This window comes from Rhinolophus ferrumequinum, chromosome 23 (assembly GCF_004115265.2).
Source record: "Rhinolophus ferrumequinum isolate MPI-CBG mRhiFer1 chromosome 23, mRhiFer1_v1.p, whole genome shotgun sequence".
In the NCBI taxonomy this organism is placed as follows: Eukaryota; Metazoa; Chordata; class Mammalia; order Chiroptera; family Rhinolophidae; genus Rhinolophus; species Rhinolophus ferrumequinum.
Window position 1 is genome coordinate 22196313 of NC_046306.1, and position 25364 is coordinate 22221676.

The 25364-nt window shown below is 56.3% G+C and overlaps 1 protein-coding gene across 7 annotated transcripts in view; it reads left to right on the top strand.

Moving 5' to 3' along the window:
- Window positions 1-24115, top strand: part of NOL4L (nucleolar protein 4 like) — a 125270-nt gene extending 101155 nt beyond the window's left edge. For 6 of the 7 annotated variants that reach the window (XM_033094632.1, XM_033094633.1, XM_033094638.1 and 3 more), the window contains 6 exons: window positions 11507-11784; window positions 13994-14179; window positions 14256-14447; window positions 14670-14792; window positions 15201-15402; window positions 19578-24115. In XM_033094632.1, coding sequence (XP_032950523.1) covers window positions 11507-11784; window positions 13994-14179; window positions 14256-14447; window positions 14670-14792; window positions 15201-15402; window positions 19578-19798 — 1202 coding nt within the window. In that variant the 3' untranslated portion in view covers window positions 19799-24115. The remainder of the gene's footprint in view (window positions 1-11506; window positions 11785-13993; window positions 14180-14255; window positions 14448-14669; window positions 14793-15200; window positions 15403-19577) is intronic. The other variant, XM_033094635.1, reaches the window with a different exon arrangement.
- The last annotated feature ends 1249 nt before the right edge of the window (window positions 24116-25364 follow it).

Below are 25364 nucleotides of genomic sequence, written 5' to 3' on the forward strand. Positions count from 1 at the left end.
CATTGAGGGTCCTGGCTTAAGCCTTAGGTTCTCTCAGGGCTCTTCGTCAGTCTTGTGCCGTGACTAGTGAGCCCGTCACGGCACGCAAAGTTGGTAAGCCGGTCTCAGGAGCGTGCAGTTTGGAGAGGGACAGGCACACAGCACATGGTATCCCTGCTGGACCATAAGCTTTTTGAGGGCAGAAGGGGTATCTGTAGAAATGTGTCTTATTTTGCCCCTTATTTCACAAAGGTTACATTCATTGTAGAAAATTTAGGAAAAACAGAGGAGAAAAAAAAAATCAAAAATACCAATATTTGGGACACATTTTTCTCAGTCTTCTCTGTGTGTATAATCATAGTCTCATTTTCTTAAAAAAAAGAGATGGGATCATATAATGTTGCAGCCACCTTTTCCCCATGTAACGTCGTTTGCCCCTCCCCCGTCACTGAAATAGCATTTTTAAAAGTTTTCAGTCAGTCTAGTCACTGGAGGCCCCATTCCTGAGCCCACTGCGTGCTCCGCCCCAAGCTGGTGACAGGTTGGTGACACTGAGCTCAGAGCTATGACGATGCCTTTCCTACCGAGGAAGAAGGAACTTGCCCAGACCACAAGGGTCTCTGACTCTAGAGCCAGCATTTGGGCCACTCGTGGGGGAGGACATTCAGGTCCCCCTTTTGTGTTATTACAGTGCCCCAGGGAGCATCCCCAAGGGCAAGGCCGTGCGCCGGCTGGAATCCCGAGCCCCTACCACAGAGTAGGTGCTCAACAGATTGCTGTTGAGTAACCAGGGGCAGAGACGGGGCCCAGTGAAAGCCTCGTGGAGGAGGCAGATGGGGCAGGCCTGAGGCACGGCCGGGAAGCTCGGGCAGCATGTCAGGAGGAGGCTGGGATGGGAGGAAGATGCTGACTGCTAGGGTTGGGGGTTTCCTATGTCGCATGTCTCCAGAAGCTCCCTAGGACCCCCAGCTTCAACCAGGAGAGATGGGGCAGGGAGGTCACAGCCAGGCCATCTGGTAAGGAAGGGTTGTGGGAAGATGGAGAGAGGTAAGGCCACCTCTGTGGGCCTGGGGTCTCCACGGGACATGGCTCCCTGCAGGCGGCCCCTGGCACTCTGCCGCGGACCTCCCAGCAGGCCCTGGCCTACCCTGTTCCTTCAGTGCGGGCTTAAGCAAGTTGTTCACCCTCTGATCCCCGGCTTCTGCCTGTAGCAGGGCCCGGGTGACTGCGATCGTTAATCCTGATGTGTTCTTGGGAGCTCTTTGTGGAAAGACCAGGCTTCCTGCCTCATGGATCTTGCTGCCCTTGGGTGTGGCCCTCCACTACCCAGAAATGCAAACTGGGGGGCAGGGCAGTTACCTGGGGAGTAGGCAGGTGTGTGACTTGCTTGCCCAGGGCTCAGTATTTACATGGTGCTGCCTCTCCTTTCTTCACTGGTGGATCCTCTCCTCTCTCCCAGGTGCCTTACCCCTGTCTCCACAGGGTAGGTCTCCAGTAGAAGTGTGCAGGCTCCAGCCACACTGTCCCCACACAGGCTCAGATCCTGCCTCCCCTTCCTTCTCACTGTGTGGCCTGGGGCAAATCATTTCCCCTCACTGGAAGGTGGGTGAGGGCTGGACGATGTGTGGACAGGGCTCAGCACACACCTGGTACAGGGGAAGCCTCAACAAATCGTTTCCTCCGAGGTGGGCAGGCTGGTGCCAGGGGCTGTGCTGAAGGGCCAGTGGCCGGGTGGTATTCGTAGGCTACGGCGCTGTAGTTGGGTCAGGCGCCTCCCTTGACCCAGATTCTCCCCTCTCCCAGATTCTCGGGACCCTTACTTGCCCACCTTGGTACACTCCTGCCTCCGCGTCCATTCAGGTCTCTCTTGGTTCCTTCTGACCACAGCTTTCTTCACAAGACTCACACCTGTGCCCTGTGTCCCTGCTCTGAGCCCTCCAGAGCCTTACTTCTCTGAAAAGGTCGTAGGGCTAGGAGGGCCTGGACATGCACAGCTTGTCCTAGTTTCTCCTGAGTTCCCGTCCCACTCCCCACCCACACTTGCCTGGGCCTGTCGTGGGACCCCGAATCCCCAAGACCCTGTCCCTTGATGTGCAAAGCTCAGAGCCATCCTAAGCTCTGCTGCTGGCAGGCAGCTCAGCAGGCAGCCAAAGAGAAGTCCTCTGGACAGTCGCTGTGCTGGCACCAAGGAGCCACAGGAGTGTCCTCAGCCAGGGGTGGAAGCTGCTTATGCACGGGAACGGGCAGGGGCCATGCTGCTAGTGGGGAAGGGGCGGGTGGGAGTTGGGGCCAGGCCCCTGGGGCTCAGAGACGGTCACCCGCATTACCCATGAGCCTGCTCGACTTGTATTGTTTTCTGCGGATGGTGTCCACCCTCCCACGGGCTCACTTCTGTGGTTAGAGCAGTTCTCTCCTTACCAGGGGCTGTAGCGTTCCATGGCGAGTCCCCACGGACCCAATGTTTGTGGTTGGGTATCCGCCCTGGTCACTGTCACATGGGGGTTGGATAGTGGCCCCTTCATCATAGCTTCCCTGGGATGGCTTCTGAGGGACTTTCCTGCAGTAGGCTTTGAACCTGAGCCTTCTCTCACCTAAATCTGAAGATCCTGGCCTCCTTTACTGGCTACAGGTCACCCCCCCACCCCCATTCTCGAACAAGAGCTGTTGCTCCTATTCAAGGCTCCAAACATCCACACCGGATGGAGAGGCGGTGGCCTCCTGCCCTCCCCTCCCCCCAGGAGCAGAGAACTGGGGCCCAGGCCCTTCCGGGGATTGGCCATGGGCCACCCTGGCCGTCCCGGGTCACAGGAAAGTGTCCATCATCAGCTGGGCTGCAGGCAGTACAGACAATGCTAGGCTGTCCTGGCCTTCTGCCGCCGAAGAGTGAGAGAGGCTGGGAGACAGCACCGAGAGAGCCCTTTATCCCAGGAGCCGGCCTGGCCCACACAGCCTGGCCTTGTGCAGGCTGCCAGGGTCGTCGGCCCCTTGAGGCCCTCAGATGCCTGGTAGTGCAGGACAAGCTCCAGGGCCTGAGAGGTGGGGGGGGGGGCTCCCCCACACACACCTGGAAGATTGCCTGGACTATCAGGGATGTCAGAGCCCGGCCCCTCCCCGGGCCCCTCAGCCCAGGACACATGTAGACCCCAACTGCTAACTGACCCTTTGTGGAGGAGGCCCTGCTCTGCTGGGGAGGAGGCTGGGGGAGGGGTGTTCAGGAGAGGCATTGCCACCCTGAGCCTGCCAAGGGCAGCTTTCCCAGGAACCAGGAAGTGACCGGGGCCACGTTGGCGTCATCACTCTGACCTAAGGACTGGGGTGCACCGAAGCCAGACTGCTTCCGGGCGGGCTGAGAGGGCTGCCAGGGCCTCAGACGCCACACGCGCACACACAGGCTCTGGGGTAGGGCCCTGCCCCGTGAATCACTCACACATGGCTGCCTGAAGTGGCTTTGTTTGCTCTCAGAGCACATGATTTGTTTCGGGGTGGGAGGGTGCAGTGGGCATCTCAGCTAAAGCTTCGTACATTGAATTGGCATTATCTCTTGCTGCCTATGCTTGGCCTAGAGGGTGGGGCCAGGGAGAATGTCGGACCTGGGAAGACACAGGCCCAGGCTTAGTACTAGGAGTGTTTCCCCCTGGGCATTTTTGGCCAGTGTGTGTTGGGGGAGGTGCTGCAAGAAGGGGGGCAGTGATGGGTGGGGACATAGTACAGATGGGTAAACTGAGGCCTAGAGAAGAAAGAGCACCAGGGGTGAGTCAGGCAGCACTGGGGCTCATCTGGACTCTGCTGTTCACTCTGTGCGATGGCCAGTGACTTCCCTCTGGGAGTCGCAGGTTCCTCTCTGATGCCTGCTGCAGGGGTGGTTGTACAGATCAGGGGTGAGGAGTATGCTGGGTGCCTACACAGACTGGATGTGCACCCCACCGAATTAGGCACCCATCCCAGTGCCCCGCCGCCGACCCTGCTCTGGCCACCTGTCCCAAGACCTGAACTCTTCTCCCTCTTCAGCTTGGGCATCTCTTTAGGGGCCAGCACCCCAGGGTCCCTACACTGAGAGAAATGATTTCAGTTTTAGGGAAAAGTCATGGAAATCTAGGTCTGTTCTGGCTAATATGGTAGCCACAGATGGCTATTGAAAAGGGCTCATGCAAACTGAGACGTGCTACAGTATGTGTAAAATGCACACAGAGTTTCAGAGTTAGTATGAAAAGAGAATGTAAAATACCTGTTTTAACACAGTACTGATGACTTGTTGAAATGATATTTTGGATATATTGAGTTAAATAAAATAGGTTATTAAAATTCATTCCACATGTTTTTCCCTTTTTTAAATGTGGCTACTAGGCAATTGAAAATTCCCTCGGTTCCCATTCGCTGGTGCTGCTCTAGACTCTGAGTCCCAGGTGCCGGCACCTGTTTAAGAAATGAGTCACAAAAAGTCAGGCAGGAAGGTGGGTGCTGTGGAGCAGAGGTGCTGACGGCGTCCCTGGGCTGGTGGCATTAGGCTAGTGGAGCCCTTGGAACCTCAGGGATGGAGCGGGGTGTGCAGGAGGGGCAGCCAGATGTTGGGGCAAGCGCCCAGTGTGATCGCCCCACCCAGGATGGTGGGATCCCAGTGGCACTGCGTCACCCAGCTCCTCAGTGGCTCCCATTTGACCCCGGGCCCTCCCCCTTCCCTCCGGGAGGAAGAGCAGGGTAGCCAGCCAGGAGCCTAGTGCTCCCGGGAACTGTATCATGTAAACACGGCCCAGGCCACTGGCCTTTGTCAAAGCAGACGGGTGGCCAGCCCTGTGAGGTGCACACCCCAAATTCAGAGCAGAGTCAGTGCCCAAAGCCACAGTGGCTGAGGGAAGAGGAAGAGGCTGGTTCTTCAGACATCCAGCCGCTGCCTGGTGTCCACGCCTCCCCAGCCCACGGTGGGGCTGCTGGCTCCAGCACTCTGCACTCCCCCCCACCCTTCTCTTTTGTGTGTGAATTATTGATGCCCCCTGCTCTCCCCTGCCTGGCTCCTCCTTTCTCCCCTGCCTGGCTGCTGTGGTGACAGATCACGAAGGAGGGAGGCATTGCCTCCAGCAGCCGAACCTCTGCCCACGGAAGGCAGTCTGCACTGGGCCTGCTGGGCTGGTGCGGCCATATGCCTGGCCCGTGCGCGGTCTCAGGGATGGCAGACCGTCCCGCCTTTCCCTAGCCTGCCTTGGGAGCCAGCGTGGGTCGCCCACTGGGAGAGGGTGCCACTGGTTGTGGCCCCAGAGCCCGGTGTGGCGATTGGCAGCTTGCACAGAGCCGGGCTTGTGCGGGCTGCGGGGCACTGGCGCCCACATAAGGGCATTGTTTGCTGAGGTAAAAGGGGTTTTTGTCTCCTTCTGGAGACGGGACAGAGAGAGGAACAATTTCCCCCATTCATCACTAATTCCCCCATTTGAATAGCAGCACATTGCGCCACGTTAAATGGATGGGCACGGCCGTCCTTCCCTGCCCGTAGGCATTCCGGGCACAGGTGGTGGGCTCTGCGTCCTGCCCAGATCAGAGCTGGGGAGGCCTGGTTTTATGGAAATGTTCAGAAGGGGTGCATTCCCCAGCTGCTTCCCTGCGACCCCTCAGTGCACCCGTCTCTCTCTGGCTCACACTGTCACAGGTTGGGGGCAGTCTTGTCCTGCTGGCAGTGTTCTGGGCTCCAGCAGGCTGGCCTTGGGTGGGGTGCCCGTCCTGGAGGGGCCTCCAGGCACAGCAGTACAGCTGGGGACAAGAGGGTCACCTTGAGCTCCAGGTCTGGGGCAGGTTTCACCGGAACACGCGCCTGCCCAAAAGCCCTGAAGCTGGAGGCCTGCACCCCTGAAGGCCCAGCTCCTCCGCCCCATATTCCAGGACCTCGGTACCTGTGGGGCCAGCTGGGTTCTTTCACAGGGTCATAAAGTGTCAGAGCCCAGCAGGGCGTCAGCGGCAACTCCCTGGACTGCAGATAAGAGTTGCCAAGGAGGCGGCTGTGCCCAAGGTCGAGAGGCAGCAAGGCCCCGCACCTGCCCCCTGCCTGGGCTGCCTCATCTCATTGGGGCATAGGTTTGGGTATATGTGTGTGTGTCTCTCTTAAATCACTTTTTTTTGGAGGGCGTTGGGAGGAGGAAAGAATTAGGAATGGATCGGAACCCAGCTTGCTCAGCCTGGGATGCTGACACTTTTCTCTGTACCTTCTGTCCCCCAAACAGTGACAGGTGAGCTCTCTGGGCTGGGTTCTGTGCTAGGCGCTAGGGGAGGGCCTTGCAGCCAGCCCCTCCTGGAGGTACCAGCCACCTTTGGACTCAGTCTGAGGTTGTCTTGGGCTGAAGTAAGGAGACAGCCAGCTTGAGCTCCAGTCCCTCGGCCCCTGAAGGGGTAAGGGGGAGGGCCAAACCAGACACATGTGACACAAACCCACCCTTGACTAGCTTCAGCAGTAAGGGAATTATTGGTTCCCACAACCGAACAGTCTAGGGCCTTCTTTGGCTTTAGGCACAGATGGGTTTGGGGGATTCGTCCATGCCAACCTGTTAGCCCTGCCTTGCAGGCATGGGCCTCCCTGCCAAGTGAGCTCAGCCCCGAGGGGGACAGTACTTCTTTCCAGTCACTTCAGCAGAAGCCCTAGGACTGACTTTTCTGCATCCAGATTGACCTGTCACTGATCGCTGTGGTGGGCTGCACCGCGTAGCCAGGCCTGGGGCACGTACTCACCTGGAAGACGAGGGATCCCTTACCAGATGGAGGGACATGGTTTCTGCAGAGGTAGGACCAACCTGGGCCCACCCAGTACAGCCCTGCCAACCTTGGGTCTGGTCGTAGACATAATGTGTAAGAAGGTGATAAATTCTCTGGAAAAAATGGGTAAAGGAGTCTATATTGTTAGAGTGGGGGTAAGGGGTGGGCAGGGGAGGGCTTACCGAGAAGGTGACCTATAAGCAAAGACCTGGAGGGGAGGGAATGTGCCTGAGAGAGCTAGGGACAGGGTGTCAGAAGAGGGAACAGCAAGTGCAAAGGCCCAGGATCGCAGCTGGAGTTGGGGATGGAGGGATGAATGCTCTTTTCAGAGCTCAGTCTCCTCTAGAACTCCTGTGTTTGGTTTCTTGCTTGCTAGAGCATGGAGCCCCCAGGACGGTGGCCACCCTCATCTTTTCACCAGTGTCCCCAGTGCCCTATGTGGGCTGGACACCCAGTAGGTGTTCAAGAAAGGAAGGGACAAAGGTGGAAACAGCACCTTCCAGGTGCAGTTCTCTCCCTCCTGTCCTCACTGTGCCCACCTCAGATTTGGTGCCAGCTCTGAGGGGCCCCTAAAAGCCCATGCTCCAGTCTAAATGACACGTGTGGAAGTAGGTGCGTTACGAAGTGGGAAAGTATGAGGTGAAGGGAACCGACATTTTTTTTTTTAGTGTCTACTCTCTATACCAGATATTGTCTACACCTTATAAATCCTATTTTACTGATATGACACCCATTTTGAGAGGAAACTGAGGCTCCAGGAGGTGAAGTGGCATCTTCAAGGAGACATAGCCCATGTCTATCCCACTCCACAGCCCCTCTGAATTCTGCCAGTTGGCAAAAAGAGAAGTTGTGAGCAGCCATGAGCAGGAGGCGCAGGGCGGGCCGTGCAGGCAGGTGGTGAGCTTGCTGGCTTGCGGGGCCCGAGCAGCATGACTGGGGAGCACAGGCTCTGCTCTCTCGTCCCTTGGACATGGGCTGTGTGTGTGGCTGGCTCTTCCTGCCGCTGGCTGTGGTGTGGTGTGGAGGTGGGAGAGGCCTGGCCTATGGGTAAATGAGATGGGAGGAATTAGAGCTTGTGAACTGGGGCCCACCGGCCAGCTCAACGTATTTTTTGGTTTGTTTTGGGGGGATTTTTTTTTTTGTGGTAAAATATGTAAAACAACATTTGCAGTTTGTACCATTTTTAAGCATGCATTAAGTACACTGACAATGTGCAACCAGCACCATTATTTCCAGAATACTGCAGGTCTTCGAATAATGTTCTCCCATTTTATTCAACGTCATTTCGTTATAATATTGATGAGAAAAAATTGATTCCCAGTCGGGGCCACTGTCTGTGTGGAGTTTGCATGGGGTTCCATGGGTTTGCTCCAGCCACCCATGACCTGAACTGGAATAAGCATGTTGGAAAATAATTCTCATTTTTATTAATCTTTCTTAAGTGTACATATAGTTCACACTGATTTCAGTGTTTAATATTAGAAGTGTTTTTGGGTCTTTATTTAGAAGTTTGGTGATGTTTTTGTGACCAAAAATATGCCATAGGAGCTTAACTTTTATTAATCAGTCTCTGGTAAAGTTGGTTTCCTTATACGTCATTTCACTTAAAGTAGTAGTTTCCAAGAACATATCATGACTTTAAGTGAGGACTTACTGTAGAGTTTGAATCACTCTGAATGAAATCTCTGTATCTGTTAAGTACTAACTCCCATGCCCCCTCCTTCCAGCCCCAGTAACCCCTAATATATTTTCTGTGTCTATGAATGTGTCTATCTAGATACTGCATATAAATGGACTCATTCAGTGTTTGTCCTGTTGTATCTGGCTTATTTCACTTAGCATAATGTTTTCAGAGTTTACCTATGTTGTAACATGTGTCAGAATTTCATTCCTTTTTATGGCTGAATAATGTTCTGTTGCATAGATAGACCAAGTTTTGTTTACCCATTTATGTGGCAGTTTTTCAAAATGTAAACAATGTCAGTCAGTCACCAGTATTTTAAAGTGTGGATATTTATGTTGCAGATTTCCAGTTTCTTCTAAAAACTTGGAATGGGTGGCCACATGAGGTCTGGGCAGCCACTTCCCTTACCAGACTGGGGTGGCATCTGAGTGGTGGGAGGGGGGTACCAGCTGGAGCCAGCACCTGAGGCTCCCTGGCTGGGCAGCCCAAGTCCACAGCCTTGGGGCAAGGGCGTTGGCAGCTCGAGAGTCTGAGCCGCCACCCCAGGCTCCCGAGCCAGGAGCGCCTGCCTGTGTCTCCTCATAATACCTGAGTTTCCTCCATGCTCACACCTGAGGAAGCATAGGGCAAGGGGTCCATACTCCCGGAAGAAAACCTGGTTGGGGAGGCCGGTGGTTGGGGTGCTGCCTCTGGGTGTGCAGGGTGTGGCACCGCAGGGGGCCGTGGGCCTCACGGCCATGCAGCAGGGACGGCCATGCAGCAGGGACGGCTCTCTGTGTGCCTGTTGACCCTCCTAGCAAGCCTTCCTTCCAGAGGAGGGAGACAAGGCCTTCCCAGATCAAACAGGTGGGCCCCTGCCAGAGCTCAGAGGAGCTCAGACGGTGGCCAGTGTAGGTATCCATCCTTGCCTTCCAACTCCCTGGCCTGGCAGAGAGGCTCCTGACCCTCGGGTGTGGGGGCCTTGTGGGCAATAGGCTCTGCCCTGGTGGGAGGTGGGCAGCTCTCAGGATCACCCCTGGGCCAGGAGAAGGAAGCACGAAGGATCCCTTGGTGGGAAAGACACCAGGCAGGACTGAGTCCCACCTTTCTGGGGACAGAAGAGGAAGGAGGCCGCTCTGAGGAGACAGCTCCGAGCCAGGCCTGGTAGGTGGACTGACAATTTACTGAGCTGGAAGCAACGTGGCAGGCAGACAGCAGAGCCCAAGCAAGGTCTGGAGATGTGAGGTCTGGGTGGCCAGTATAGTGGGACCTGAGCTGGGGGGAGGCTGCATTGGACCTGGAACACACTGGGCAGGAGTCGACTCTATTCAGCAGGCCGTGGGGAAGAGGAGGGTTATGGAACCAGAGCAGGGATGATTAGGCCAGTGCTGGAAAAGAGTGGGGTGGAAACGTGCACTATGGAGGGGAGCTGGGGTGCTGAAGAGGGAGGACAGCTAAGGAGGCTGGACTGGGTGGGTGGAGGGCATGGGTGTGGTCTGCAAGTTGGAGGGTAGTTGGTGGCCCATTTACTTTATATGTTGTAGTCACTACTTTGTTTCCTAGCAGAGACAGACAGGGTCAACACACAGTAGGTGCTCAGTAAATACTGCTGGGTAATTTGTGAATTCCACAAACATCTAGATTGGTGCTGGAGATACTGCAAGAAGAAAACCAGACCCATCTGTGATGAAGGAGGAGGGGAGGGGCAGTGTGGTCCCAGAAGTAGCAAGACCGCAGGCCTGGAGACTCTGGGGTATAGCTGAGTGAGCGGGGAGCGGTGGGGGAGGCTTTGAGCAGAGACTTGAGCTGCCCTGCAGAAGGATGGAAGATCCGTGGCTGCCCAGAGGAGGGGGGTACACCCTAGCCCAGGGGACCTGCGGTAGCCAAGGGGGAGGGGTGCCACTGCGCCTAGGCCTTTCCCATCCCCCTCTGACCAGGGCCCCGGCTGCTTGATGGGCAGCCCGGCCCCGCCCCCAGCCAGCCAGCGATTGGTTGGGGCTGTTGAGCCGCTCGGTCGCCATGGGGACGCTCTGGAGGCGCGCGTGCCCAGTGCCCAGCACCAGGGACTAAATCTTTATAATCTGCCGCTGAGAGGGTGGGGGTGGGGTCCTGCCCGACCCTGGCTGCGACTGGGGGAGGGGGGGAGGACGGCTCACTGTGCCCGCCCCTCCCCTACCCGCTCTGGGTGCAGGTGCAGAGCCCGCACAGGAACCACATGGTACTCACCTGACAGTGACCCGGGAGCTCAAGTGTAGCCTCGGTCTCTGCCGTCTCAGGTGCTCAAGCAGGAGGCTGGGTGGGGCAGAAGGGCCTGGAATTTATCTGAAAATGTCTGGCCCACCAGTTAAAGTTTGTTCCCCTGCATCCCGTAGGCAATGCTATGCTCTCTGCAGCAGGGGGCGCCCTTGGCAGAGCTTTGTTGAGCTGTCACCTCATGAAAGCAGGGATGGCCCATTGAGGTGCAGGGGATGCATACCCCAGACCCTGCAGCCCTGTCTCCGGGTATCCAAGGTTCCTGGGTTATGCACAGACAGCAGACCTGGGGGATGCTCTTAGGCTGCCGGGGTTGGGCTGGGCCTGCTTGCAGTGAGGGAGTGGGTAACTGGCGGGGTTATAAGGGAGCCATCCCTTCCTCGGGCAAAAACAGAAATGGGAAGAGGGTGTGAAGGGGCAAGGTTGCAGTGAGCTGGAGGAAGAAGGGGGCACTGGCCAGGCCCCAAGCAGCTTCTGGGGGTGTCCAAGGACCTCTGGCAGTCAGCAGTCTGGTCAGACTTGAGGTCGAATCCACTCACTTCCAGGCCCTTGAAGCTGGGCCTCCCGTGAGCCTGGATGTGGCGTTTGTGGGTGTGGAGTACAGGAGACCACCGCACCCTGCACACTCTGTGGCCACTCTGGACCCAGTGGCCTCAGGCCTCAGTTTGTGGCAGAGGGACCCTACCCTCACCTCGGGTTGGAGCAGGGCTGGCCTCTTGGAGCCTCTAAGAGGGGCAGCTATGCTCACTTCCAGCCAGGGGTGCTTGTGAGGATAACACGGGACACGTCCTCCCTGTGGCTGCCGTGGCCACGATACTACAGGGAGTATTAGGGGACAGTACATGCTGGGGTGGGGTCTCACACCCAGGCCTCTTGTTTCAGACGACTCCTCCTCTGAGAGTGGCAGCGGCAATGGCTCCTCCACCCTGAACCCGTCCACATCGAGCAGCACGCAGGGTGACCCCGCCTTCCCCGAGATGAATGGCAACGGCGCTGTGGCCCCCATGGACTTCACGGCCACCGCTGAGGACCAGCCCATCAACCTGTGTGATAAGCTGCCGCCAGGCACGGTGCTCGGCACGCCCTCCTACCCCTCAGACGGCTGCAGCGCTGATGGATTGCGGAGCCGCGTCAAGTACGGGGTGAAGACCACCCCTGAGGTGTGTGGGGCTGCGGGCCACGGGCCCACCTGAGCCTGTTTCTTCCTGGACACGTAGGGGTGTGCAAGGCTGAAATGAAACTAGATGTGCCCAGGGTTGACGCCGAGTCAGGGTGGTGGCCGTGGCGCCTCTGCCATCATTTTCCTGGGGAGGCTCTGGAACGGGAGACCACTCTGTGCGACCTCAGCAAGGCCCTCACTGCTCTGAGCCTGCGTGCCCATCTGTGAAGTGGGGTTGATGGCTGAGGCCGTGGAAGAGGTGGTGGGTGAGGTGTGGTCTGTCCCTCTCCACACCCAGGACAGTCTGCTGTGAATAACAGCAAGTGGCCACATCCAGCACACAGGCCCAAGGCCTCACGTTTTGTGGCTACTCTGCATTTTACAGATGATGCAGAAGAGGGGTACGGCCTTTGTTTGTGGCCCAAGGGATGTAAATAGGCCAGGCCGATGGGGGGTGAGAGAAGGTGGGCACGGCAGGTGTCCCCACCATTTGGCACTCCCCCTACTGTCTGGGGCCTCCTCTCATACTTCTGCAAGCTGTCTCCGGGCCACTGAGGTTTCCTGCAGTGCAGCACTGAGCACATGCGCTCCCCTGGGGGCATTTGCTCCTGCCAGGGCGGGGGCCAGAGGTGCCTCCCTAGAGCCCTACGTGCCTGGGCTCCAGCCGTGTGCCCCTGCACAGGTTCCTTCCTCTCCCTCAACCTATTTTCTCTTGTGCCGGGGGATGGGGTGGGGGCCACTGCTCGCCTCTGATGGCATCTCATGGGAAAGTTCTGTACAAATGGCTGGGTGTTCAGTTGTCTGTGTCTGAGCTTAGGCCATGGAGTAGGTACTGGCCAAAGCATAGCCTTTCCCTCTTTGACTGAGTTCAAGGAACAGGCATAGTTGCTGTCCACAGTGAGCAAAGAGCTGGAAAGGGAGAGTTTGCCACCATGGCCACATGTGTGGGCCGAGGAAGTGAGATGGGAGCACGAATGCCACCAACAGCTGGCATCTTACAGTTTCTCTGTTTCCTCTGCTGCTGGCAGAGGATTGGCTAAGGAGCAGCTTGCAAGTATGACTTGCACAGGTGGTCTTTTGACTCTCTGTTCCAAGCCTGCATGAGGCGGCAAGAGGCCCTGGGGAGGCTGATCCCTGCTGACGTGTCACAGGGAAGCCTGGTGGTGGCAGCTGCTTTGGGTCAGGGCGCCATTCAGTGTCTATTTCCATTGGTTCGTCAGCAAGAGCTGTGATCCCTTTCCGGGCCACCACGTGACCACATTGCAGGGTCTCACCCTGTAGCTGTTTGTTTCCTGGACTTGACCACCTGCTAGATGCCCACCTCCTTGAGGGCAGGGACCACGTTTCCAGGACACTGCTAGTCAGGATCCCAGTGAGTGAAGTCAGGACTTACCAAAGATGCAAACTTTCTAAAAGGCAAATGACAGCGGGCCTCACGGAGCCTGTTCAGGGCAGGGGCTGGGGCCGGGGTCAGGGGGTAGGAGCTGTAGAGGGTGAAAAAGATGGAGAAAACGGGGGGGGGGGGAGAAGAATGGGGAGTGTATTCTAGATGGGGGTGGTGTGGGTGGAAGTGAAGGGCTGGGTCCCTTCTCTGCTGTAAGAGGGGATGAATGCCCGGTGGCTTGCACCTGGTTCCTTGCTCCCCTTTCGACACCCTGGGGCTCATGATGTCTCCCTGTGGACAGTGGCAGACAGGAGAACCCCAGATCGGGAGCTTTGGGAATGCACTTTGCCTAATGGACCTGTCACCTTGGCTGGTTCCCTCTCCCAGCCATCTGTTCCTCCTCCCCAACAGACACCACCCTTGCTGTTTTTGTGACAGCTCGGTCATCAACTCAGGGTTGTAGTCCTTTGGGGATCAGGGAGGAGACCCCTGAAGCCAGAAGAGATCTGGGCACAACCAGGAGAGGCTGGCTGGCAGTGGGAACGCCTTCCGTGTCTGCTTTTCCCTCGCGTGGTGTGGGCTTGCTGCTGAGTAAACCACCTCCACTCAGGCGCCAGGCCTCTGCGTGTGCTGTGGTGCGCAGTCCTTCCTGCAGCTGCCCGGGGAGGGGACGGCAGCACTGCTGTCCCCGTCTCACAGATGAAGGGAGTGGGGAGAGAAGGGGACCCGCGTGGGGCCTTGCAGCTGTGGCTCATCCTGGTTCCCCTGCTCACAGGGCCTGTCAGAGGCCACGAGCGGACCTGGCCTGACCCCTGCCTTCTCTCAGTCCCCCCCCTACAGCTCGGGGAGCTATGACTCCATCAAGACCGAGGTCAGCGGCTGCCCTGAGGACCTGACTGTGGGCCGGGCTCCCCCGGCAGATGACGAGGACGATGAGCATGACGACCACGAGGATAATGACAAGATGAACGACTCTGAGGGCGTGGACCCCGAGCGCCTGAAGGCATTCAACGTGAGCACCCGCAGGCGCGGGGCCGGGCGGGGCTGCAGCCAGGCCCAGCCCTTCCCACAGCCTGTGTCTCCCGCAGATGTTCGTGCGTCTCTTTGTGGACGAGAACCTGGACCGCATGGTGCCCATCTCCAAGCAGCCCAAGGAGAAGATCCAGGCCATCATCGAGTCCTGCAGCCGGCAGTTCCCCGAGTTCCAGGAGCGGGCCCGCAAGCGCATTCGCACGTACCTCAAGTCCTGCCGGCGCATGAAGAAGAACGGCATGGAGATGGTGAGCCCTTGCCCTGCAGCACTGCCACTGACCTCTGCCAGACACTTGACCCATCATGCTCCCCAAGCCCCGGAAACTGGCACCGAGGCGGGAACTGAGGCCCAGAAAGATGTCACAGCTCCACAGATGACGCGCCAGAGCCCAAACCCCAGCCCTGCACCACCCACCACTAAGGCAGGGTCTCTGTAAGCCCAACACTGCTCTGTCCCCATTCACTTGCAGACCAGACCCACGCCTCCCCACCTGACCTCGGCCATGGCAGAAAACATCCTGGCAGCCGCCTGTGAGAGCGAGACAAGGAAAGCAGCCAAAAGGATGCGCCTAGAGATCTACCAGTCCTCGCAGGTACCTGCTCCCTGCAGGCCGCTGCGACAGTCGCTCCCGGGCAGGTGGACATCAGTCATTCCACAGCCACTGGAGCCCGATGTGCAGAGGGAGCAGGGAGAGCAGTCCTGAGGGTGGTGGAGCTACCGAGGGGGCAAGGGTGATGGGGTGGGCGGAGGAGGGGCCTGGTCGCCAAGGCCCTGCAGACCCAGGAAGAGCATCTAGGCTTCAGCCCAAGGACTCGGGACTCGGGAAGGGTTCTGGGTCGGGCAGGAACAGATCAAATCTGCCCAGCAGAGAGATGAGCAGAGCTGGGCCCGGGGGGGAGGCGAGCAGGGAGCGGGAGCAGAGTCCTGCAGCCTTCGTCCAGGGACAGTGGTTGGGCCTTGCTGCCCCTTTGGTTCCCTAGCACCTCCCTCCCCACTGCAGGACGAGCCCATAGCCCTGGACAAGCAGCACTCTCGTGACACCGCAGCCATCACCCACTCCACCTACTCACTGCCAGCCTCCTCCTACTCCCAGGACCCTGTGTATGTCAACGGCGGCCTCAACTACAGTTACCGTGGTTACGGGGCCTTGGGCAGCAACCTGCAGCCCCCTGCCTCCCTGCAAACAGGAAATCACAGTAATGGTGAGTGCGCTGGCTCCCTGTTCAGCACCCGGCTGGTCTACACTGCAGCCTTGGGAAGGGGCTAAAGTGACTCCTTCATGGTATAGGGACCCTTCCCACCTCATAATCTTAACCAGTCCTTAAACTGGAAAACAAGACTTCAACTGATTAAAACAAAAAGCCAACTCTCTCCTGTCTCGTCTCCAAGGAGGCATCTTCATTTGTTGCACTGCCGGACCTCTCTCTGGTTCCCCTCCCCTTCAAGGCCCCTGTGAGCCCAGAGTCCAGCCAGGCCCTGCTCTTTACCCGAGCTGGGTCCTCTTCACACCCACCACACTCCCATTTACCCACGCTGACCAAGGCCCAGTGACACAGTGGCGGAGCCAAGGTTTGGCCCAGGCCTGGCCCAGTTCTGCTGCAGCCTGGCTGGCCTGCCAAGTGGCTTCAGGTAGGTCACCTCCCTATCCAGGCCTCAGCTCAGGACCTCACTTGTGAGATGACAGTTCTTTCAGTTGGGTGTCGGGCCACGGCCCTGGCCCCTTCAAGGTCACCTGGGGCCGTGATTCCTCAGATGCTCCCTGTAACTCTTCCTAGGCAACTCTGATGCCAACAGGACATAGACCAGTATTGGAGAAACAGTCCCTAGAAAGATAGAAACCTCCTCATGGAGTCAGGTGATGCCCTGAGCGGGGACCTCAGGCCCATTCACACGGGGGCTGGGGTGGGTGTGGATGTGGCAGGGGAAGAGCGGATCCCTCTGGTGGAAGCATCCTAGTGGCCTCGGGATGGCAAGGATGGCAGGAGTCATCTCAGGGCCTCTTCGGCCAGGCTTTTGTTCTCTGTGCACTGATAGGTTTTGAGCAATGGAGGCTGTGAATTGTGCTGTCTGCCCTTGTGAGATTTGAACGCGGAGGGCAAGAGGCAGAAGCAGTGTACTTTCGGGTCCCTCAAAGGTTAGGGGGAGGGGAAGAGCTGAAGGTGAAACCGAGATGCTGCTTGAGGACTAGGTTGGAGAAGGGTGCCGCCCACGGGCCAGGGAACCCTGGTTCTAGGTCTTGGCTTAACATGGCTGAGAACTCCTCTCAAGCCCTTGACTGCAGGAGAACCCTGGGTGTCCCTGGGCAGTGAGCAGGGGACTGGTCCCTGCTCGTGGCAGAAAGCCCAGGCGCCTTCCACTCACCTGCCCACCCCCAGGAAGAATGTGCAAGTCCCTGGAAGATTCTGCCTGGGCTTAACTGCTCATCCCTCCCTAATGCCTCTTAACTTAAAATAAGAGGCTGTTTGGCCCTAATCCCTGAAACAGGCCAGGGTGGCTGGCTGCAGCGAGGGGTGGAATGGCTCTCCCAGGCGGGCTGCTTTCCTTCCAGAAAGAAAAGCCATCTGACAGTCCTGAGTGTGGACCCTGTAAATGTGTATCTGAAGACAGGTCCCAGGACAGGAAGGTTAGAAGCCCTATTATACCTGGGGCGTCTGGGGCCCAGTCCTTTGCAGGCTGCAGGCGATGGTGATAAGCCTCCACCTGGCGCCATGCAACATGGCCTGTCTCAAGGCTGCAGCTGTCGGGACTGCTCCAGCCTCTTGAGGGCCCTGGGCCTGCTGCATGCCCTGTTCACACCTGCCAGGGAGGCTACTGGCTCTGCACTTCCTTGAGCCTCAGTCTCTGTCTGTGAGCGCCCCGGTTCCTTAGAGGTGGGTAGTGAGGTCACCAAGGCAGAGATCTCCTTTACCTCCTTGCCTTGGCAGCATGTCCTGTGGGCACTGGCTTTGAGTCCAGCAGTTGGAGGAAAGCAACAAGCAGCTGCGTGGCTGCAGGGCTCCCAGGCCGCCTGCCCTCGCCAGCAGCAGCTTCTAAATGATCGTTCAGTCCGTTTGCTACCTGGGTTGGGCAGCTGTAACAGTGGCTCAGAGCACCTCACTTTGCTCATTAGGTTGTCATCTGGAGATGCAAATCAGCTTAGAGAGAATCGGGCTCTGCCTGCCTTGCCTGGGGTGCTGGGCAACTCCTGCTGCTCCGGCCCCGCCAGCAACCACCTGGCAATCTGAGCGTCCTCCTGTAACTGGAGCTGGAGGGAGGGTGGCTCCAGATCAGATTGGCTCTAGGAAACAGGGACATTCTCCTTTCTGTGCTGTAGCTACAGCCCAGGAGAGATGAAGGACAGCTCTGAGCACAGGGGTGACGAGGACAAGACTTGGGGATGGAGGCGGGAGAGAGGAGGCCCAGGGCCAGCACAGCACCTGTGGCAGGTAGCTCCGGCCTTCCTCTGCCATCCCCAAGCACTGTCTGCACGGGACTGGGAGCCAGCACAGGCGCCCCTGCTCCCAGCCTCTCATGTGGCCACCAGCGTGAGAATCAGCCACCTACTTGGCTGCCGTTTTCAGCAAGTCACAGCCCCTCGCCTTCATCCTGCGTTTCATTTTAACAGACTTAACTGTTCTCTTGACTCAATTCCAAGGATGTTCCTCAGCAAGCCAGCTCCTAGGACCTCCTTCCTGACATCCATGTTCTCTAGTTAGAGAGGAAATAACCCCGTGACACAGGGTCCCATCTTAGACTCCAACTTCCTTCCCCATTTGGGAGCTGCACCAGCTTCCTTTTAACAGCAGTCGAGTTTCCATAATTTCTCTTAAGATGTTACTTCCTGTCTAGATGTCTCCAGTGACAAGAGCTTGTACATCGCTCTTTATGGCAGTATAAAAACTACCATTGCAGACGCAATGAGTGAAACCACCAGCAGGACCTACAGGTAGTGGAGAGATGGCTGATAACTGAGCGCAGCCTCACACACCACGTACAATAACGTCTGCATGCGGGCAGTGCGTGGAGGGAACGGGTCGGGCCTGGCGGGGTCAGAGAAGGCCTCCCTACAGAAACTCCAGCTCCCCCCCGCCCTAGGTCCTCACTTCTTGGCTGTTTGCTTGCTGAACACCTCAAAAGAATGCTTTTCAAATTCCAGGAGCATCCAAGTCTCCTGGGAGCCCAGTCAGAAAGGCTGACACCTGTCTGGAAGCCCTTCCCCGGTGGGCCTCTAGCGGCTGAGAAACGCTGGCCGTGCAGAGGGTGTCACAGGCATGGCTCAGCCGCACAACAGCCGCCTCGTGTTGCAGACGAGGGACAAGGCTCAGGAAGGTTAGCAAATGGCCTGTGGAGTGGCAGAGCGGGCCTGCAGGCCAGGCTCGCCTGGTTCCAAAGACAGCAGCCAAGCCCACAGAGCTGCTTGGGAAAGGCGGGGGAGACAGGGCCGGGGGTGGGGTGGGGGTGAAGAAGACGTAAGTTAGGCTCCCCCTTACTGCCTTGTCCAAGGGCAAAGGGGAGCTGATTTCTCAGGACGGTACCTGGGGCCTTCCGCCTGACCCACCTCACACTCCTGTCCCAGGTGCCACGGCTCCTGAGATAGGCTGACCGCCTGCTGCGCTTCCGTCCCAGCCTGGCTGCTCTGGCCCCGCCTCTTTCCCACAGCCAGGCAGGGAGCTGGCTGGAAGCCCCTGCCCTGTCTGAGCACACTCATGCGTGCAGTTCTTCTCCTGGTCTTCTGTGGCTCCACTCTGGACTCGGGGGACTCTGCACACTTGTCCCTGTCACGCATCAGGCCCCTGCCCATCACACCTGCACTCCCACCAGACACGCTGACAGCCTGTCTTCTGGATACCATCAGTTCCCAACGCTCTGCTCACCACGTCGGGGAGAGTCAGGGACGTTCCTCTGCCACAAGGCTTCCTTACCTGGAGACCAGAGCCGGGCTGCATGCCTACTGGGGGAGTACCATCTACCTGACGGGCCTCAGAAAGCAGCAGAGGTGTGGTCGGTGCCAGGGAGCCCTGTTCCCTGTCTGACGCCAACACTCGCGCCCTGTCGCATGCCACCCTGCCCTGAATGCAGAGCCACGTGCACACATTCGCCGTGTGATCTCGGGCAAACCTCACCCGCCAGGCCTCAGCTTCTTCCACCTGTCACACAGTGACAGCAGGTCTCAAGACCTTCCTTGCGGGATCTCCCTAAGGGTTAATGGAGAACCCCACGTCTCATCCGCTGGTACCAGGCCCCATTCAAAGCACTAGGGGTCCAACCATCCAGGCAGACAGGCCTCAGGCCCAAGTGCCCGATCCACAGCAGGCCCCTGGACGACGTAAAGGATGAGGGCACCTCCCAGGTGCCATGCGAGGTGTCCACGCCCTCCTCACTCCCTCTCTCTCTGCAGGACCCACGGACCTCAGCATGAAAGGTGGGGCCTGCACCACCTCCACCACGCCCACGCCCACGCCCGCCAGCAACAGCACCAGCAGGGCCATGCCCGCCGCCCAGCTCAGCCCCACGGAGATCAGCGCTGTACGGCAGCTCATCGCCGGCTACCGAGAGTCTGCCGCCTTCCTGCTGCGTTCAGCAGACGAACTGGAAAACCTCATTTTACAGCAGAACTGACCCCGCGGCACCTGGAGTGCACTACCCTAGGAAACGAGGCGGACACTGCCCTGGACCCGGCTTCCTGCCTCACCAGTTGGTACATTTTGTTTTTTGAAAGAGGTGGGATCCAAAAAAGTTGTTTCTAGCCACACTCCAAGCACCTGAGACTTTGGGCACAAGGACACTTTTTTTTGGAATCTCACCACACGGGTGCTCTGACCTGCTTGGAAGAGGCCTATGGGGCAGCTTTGGAAGGGCTGGGGATCCCCTGACAAGGCGCGGGGGCCGCAGCTCCATTTAGAATCATCTTTGTGGACCCTGATGTTAGAATCCCACCCCCAGATAATTACCTTTCAAGTCTTAGGTGAGCAGAATTGCATATTTATTAAGAAAAACAAAGTGGACCCTTTTCTTCCTCTCCCCTTAGTAATTTATTTTTCTGAAAATGGATTCTTTTGTGTTTGTACAGATTGCCAGTCTGTGTCTGTCTGATCAGAAGGATGTCTCCCTGTGACCTAACATTCCATATCACTACACTGGCACGGGCGGGGGCTGTGGGGGGCGGGCGCCAGGCTGGCTGTCTCTGAGTGCCCAGCACCGCCAAGCAGGAGGACCTCACCCATACCCATTGCAAAGCAAACACATGGCTCCCCCCATCTCCCACCCCCACATTCCACAGAAGCCCCAGCCACGGCCACCTGTATTCTACCTCACACTCCAGCGGGGGCTTTTTCCAGGATGTGCCCTGAGCCTGTTCTGAATGGCTGTCTCCCAATTCCCCAAACTGTGTGTCTGCCTGGGAGGTAAGTCCAGATGGGTGGCAGGAGCTAGAGCCCAGAGAGGGCCCTGGCTCCGGCCCTCCCAGCTGTTAGACAGGACTGAGCGTTGGGAGATGGCAGCCAGTCAGCAGTGCCCTCCCCTGGGAGCCAGGTTGAACACTTCTCCACAGACCCCAGGGCCCTCAGATACCTACTGGGAAGGCGCCGTTTCTTCAGGGTGAGCCCTTGGCTGTCAGGCAGCCAGCCACCAAACGAGAAGCTCCTAGGCGGACTGCAGCCCCCTCCCCTGCTCCCATGGTGGAAATGGGACCATCAACAGAAGTGGAAAAGCCACTTGGGTTTTCCTAGGACCAGCCCTTCTTCTGGAGGCATCTGTCCTAGAAGAAACCCATAATCCCTGGAGTGTGAAAACGGCAGAAGAAATGGCTGGCCTGGTTTCCTTCCTCCCGATAGGCACTTCCTCTTGCTCAGTGCAATACCTACCAGTGCTGCTAAAACCAGGGATTCATCCAGACCTCAGAAGGCCCACGGGGCCTCCCCATGCAACACTCCGTAGCCATGACAGCAGCTCTGTGCTGCCCGCCCCTGCCCAGAGCTGGCAGAAGCCCTCTGTTGCCGTTCCTCCCCGAGAGCAAAGAGGCCCCAGGGCAGCCAGGGCCGAGTGGGCCCAGGACAGCCACAGAGCACCACCTGACCCCAGGGCAGGCACCCCTTCCCAAACCAGCTTCTCTGCAGCCAACTGCCTCCCGGCACTGGCAAACCACCCTCAGGAGGGGCAGGGGTGGGGCTCCAGTGTGGGTGCCCCCCTGCCTCGGATCCCTAAGCTGAAAGGAAGGCTGCCCCCCCCCCCCCGTGCTTACTTCCGGTCCCTAGAGGTTGGGGGTGGTCTTTTCTCAAGTGGCCTCCAACACTGCAGCCCCACGCCACCTCTGCCTTCCATCGGACACAACCCCAGGCCTCCTCCGGTCAGGGCCAGGACACCCGAGACTCCCCTTAGCACAGCACAAATTCCAGTGCCCAAGGCCTCCCACACCCCAGCCATCCACGCGGCTAGCACCCCCTGCTCAGTACACTCCCTGACGTTTGAATTTGTGTAAATATTTATTTTTGTGTGTGAACAATATTACAAAGTAATCAGTAGATCTTTTGCAAAATGTTACCCCAGGCAATTTGTGAAAATCTTAATGTTAAAAACTGGCAGAGACAATCGCCGCCTTAGAATTCTTGATACCAATTGCTTACCATGTCATTTCTCCTCCCAGAGGCAGTACCCAAGCCAGGCACGAATGGTTTGCTCTTAACAGAACGGAGTGAGAAAGACTGGGGAAGGGGCTCCCGCCACCACCACACAAGGGATTAGATCGAAAGATCAGGATAAGCTACAGTTTGAAGTCGTGTTTTTCTGAGTTCAGGCTGCCCTGACCACCTTCAGCCGACCTAGTACTGCGGTAAGAGCAGAGTTTCAATGTGTTTTAAAAAGAAAGGAAAGGAATGCCATTGGTACTAGTCCACTGGGGCTTCCAGCAGCCCTCCAGGACGGGACTGGCGTGTCGACCCCACCTTTCGGGTGGGCTCCTTCCCAGCGAAGCTTCACCTGAAGGCCTGGACATGGCAGAATCAGGAGCAAGTTACTGTGTGGAAACAGGATTCCATTAGCTAGCTCAGTCAGGGAACTTGTTCTGTTTTGCTTTTCTTTTAAAAAATGCAGCTTCAACCCAGTTCTCCTCCTCCTGATGTGGGGAGCATCCGTGAGCTGGTTCCGCTGAACCCCGCCCCAGCCCTCCCACCCTCACCCCAGGGACTGCCTTCTCCCAAAGCCCTGCCCCACAGCCATTTAAAATTCTTATGGAGGGAGGGCCTCAGGGCACAAATCAGTCACTTGGGATCCCGAGTTAAAAAGGTAATGGGAGAGTAGAACACACCAATTCCAGAGTCTTCGCAGGGGGCTAATCCCGAGAGAAGGGTGCAATCAGGAGAATGGGGATTGGTCTTAGTTGGCAGATCACCTAGAGCAGAACTAGCGTATCGCATCTGAAATTCATTTACCCTCACCACACGTACAAGCGGACAGTGTACACCCAAGGACGGCATGGGGGGGGAATAGGCAGGGGCTAGTGCGGTTTGAGAGGATGTCAAACAGGTGGAACGCCACCATCCCTATTCCCAAGGGCCACTTAGGACTCCAGGGGTGGTTATAGGATTAACTACCAGTTCATTTTCAAAATGCTGCTTTGAACTCAGAGGGTTGATACTTTTAATTTGTAATTTTTGTAAAACTTTTTACAAGATAGTAAAGTATTTCACCAGAATACCAGTTTCAATCCGTCCATGGTCTGATTTTTATATAATTTAGTGGTGCTTTAGAAACTTTGTTTTTGTTGTTTCTGAGCTAAACAGCTCAATCCTTTTTCGCCTGTATCTACCTAAGACCAATGTGAACCTTTGTATTTTTGCTCCTAATTTTGGACTCAGTGAAAGTGTACTGTTTACATGTACAGATGCCCCCGTCCCTGTGTGTTCTGCAAGACTCGATCCTGAGGAGGAAGGGGCACCTCACTACGCCCATCTGCTTAGCAAAGCCACAAAACAAAAACCTCTCACTTTTTACCTACGTTTCCACCTAAAAACAAAAACAGAAAACCTATACCACACAGAACTCAGATTTGCTGAAAAACACTTTTCTAAGCTCAGAAAAATCTCCGCACAGCAGAGGGCCCATATGCGTCTATCACGTGGGCCGCTGAGAAGCGCAGGGGTCAGAACAGACTTTCTGTGGCCGCTGGTGGCTGATGCGCTGCGGAACAGGGGGGTGGGCACGTTCTCCTGGCAGCCTGAGAATAGGAAGGTCACGGTGACTCGTGACCTTCAGGGTCAAGCCACTCAGGATTTCAGGACAACTCCAGGGGTCCTCAGTCCTAATTCAGACACGTTTTGAAAGAGCGCATGTTCCGCATCTGAGATGAGATTGTAAGACTCCAGTGCAGATGGCACAAGCATTTCTGCAGGTTCCCCCCTGGAGGCAGCCTGTGCCCGAGGCACCACCTCTGGAGACGGGCAGGGGGGCTGCAGACGATAAGCATATGGCACTTGAGGCAACGAGTGGATGGCACCAACTTTTAAAGGTGACTCTTTATTACTTAATCAATGGCTTCACCTCTAAATTATATTTTTACAGATATGCACCTATGCAACTTAACGTGGCTCTTCTAAGCAGGTGGGGACTTCCTCCTCAATGCTCTATAAAAATTCTTTGTGTTCTATATAGTGAGTTTTTCCAGTAAATGTGGCTTAATATTTTAATTCTTAGACTGTGTCTTCTCTATGTGATGCAACTAAATTCTGTTTTGTTTGTGGAATGACTAGCACAGGCCAACTCCCTCTCCCCTCACTTAACAAAAGACCAATGAGCTGTTAATCGAGCTGTGATCTCCATGGTATTACTTGCTAAATGCACTGATTTCATAAGTATGTGGAATCCTTTTTCTTTTGAATCTGTATATCATATATAAGACTGAATCTACTTAATAAACACTGAATAACAAATCGAATGCTTTATTTCCACTGTGTCCTCTCTACAGCAGCCCTACCAGCTAGACTTCTTCCTTCTAAATCCAGTTTGGCACTGACACACCTTTCTACTACTAGATTCGACCTTTTCCTAGCCAAAAAGCTAGCACACGGAAGGTCCTCCGTCCATTTTCTGGAACAGAGGAACTTGTCCTTTCCTTTAGCACCCAGCCCATTAGAAAGGGAAAGAAATGAGCCTTCACTGGTGCTCACCAGGTGCCAAACACAGGCGGGCCCCATGTGAAAACCTCATGGTCACCTTCCCAGGGAGGTGCCCGTGCCCCACTTAATGAGTTAGCAGGGGCGCAATGGGGACACACCTCACCTAAATTCAGCCAGTGACCAAGCAAGGTCTTAAATGCAGCCGTCTGCCTGCACACCGTGCCCTTCCCACTCCCCTCACCCCAGCGCTCGGCTCTTCACTGACTGAAACCAAACTCCTTTAACAATCCCTGAGCGAGTGGGCCAGCGCTGGCTTGGAAAACTGACGAGACACCATTCTTGAACCTTCACTACCTGACGTTCCACTTGACCCAAAACCCCACATCCCACCTTGAAGGAAACAAAAGGGCCGCTTTTTCCCAAAGATGTTTACTTGTGCACAGACTTTCTCATCCTACATGTATCATTTAGGTTAAACTTTAAAAGAAAACTTGCAGAAATATGGGTAGGGACAAACCTCATTGTCATGAGTTTAAAAACAATTCTGACCATGTGCCATGTGAATTAAAAGCACAAACATAAGTTTTACTGTTAAAAATTGTGTGTGTGTCTTGTGTGTACAGATACACACTGTATGGCAGCTGTTTTCAAAACATTGATTTTTTTGTCAAGGCCAAAGAATCTTTAAAATAGCAATTCTGTGCAGCTGCCGAGTATATAAAATAGATAAAAGGAGAAGCCAACCGTTTGAAAACGCTGTACCCAGGGAGTAGACTCTGGGGCTGTGATTCATAAAGACGGTAGCAAGTACAGTCAAAGCAGATGGCACCTCAGCATCCCATCTTTTCACACACACGTGGGGGCCCCGGGCAGCAAATCCTCAGTAATACCATGAACACACGTGTCCTACCGAAACTACCGCTGCTGAGAATCACTGAGGGACCATAAATCCCCACGACCTGGAACAACATATCCAGAACCCAGACAGGACACGCAGACCACGCGGGCCGACCAGGGAAGCACTTACCTGTGGATGAAATATGGCAGCTCTGCGGGAGCACTAGGATCGGGGAGAA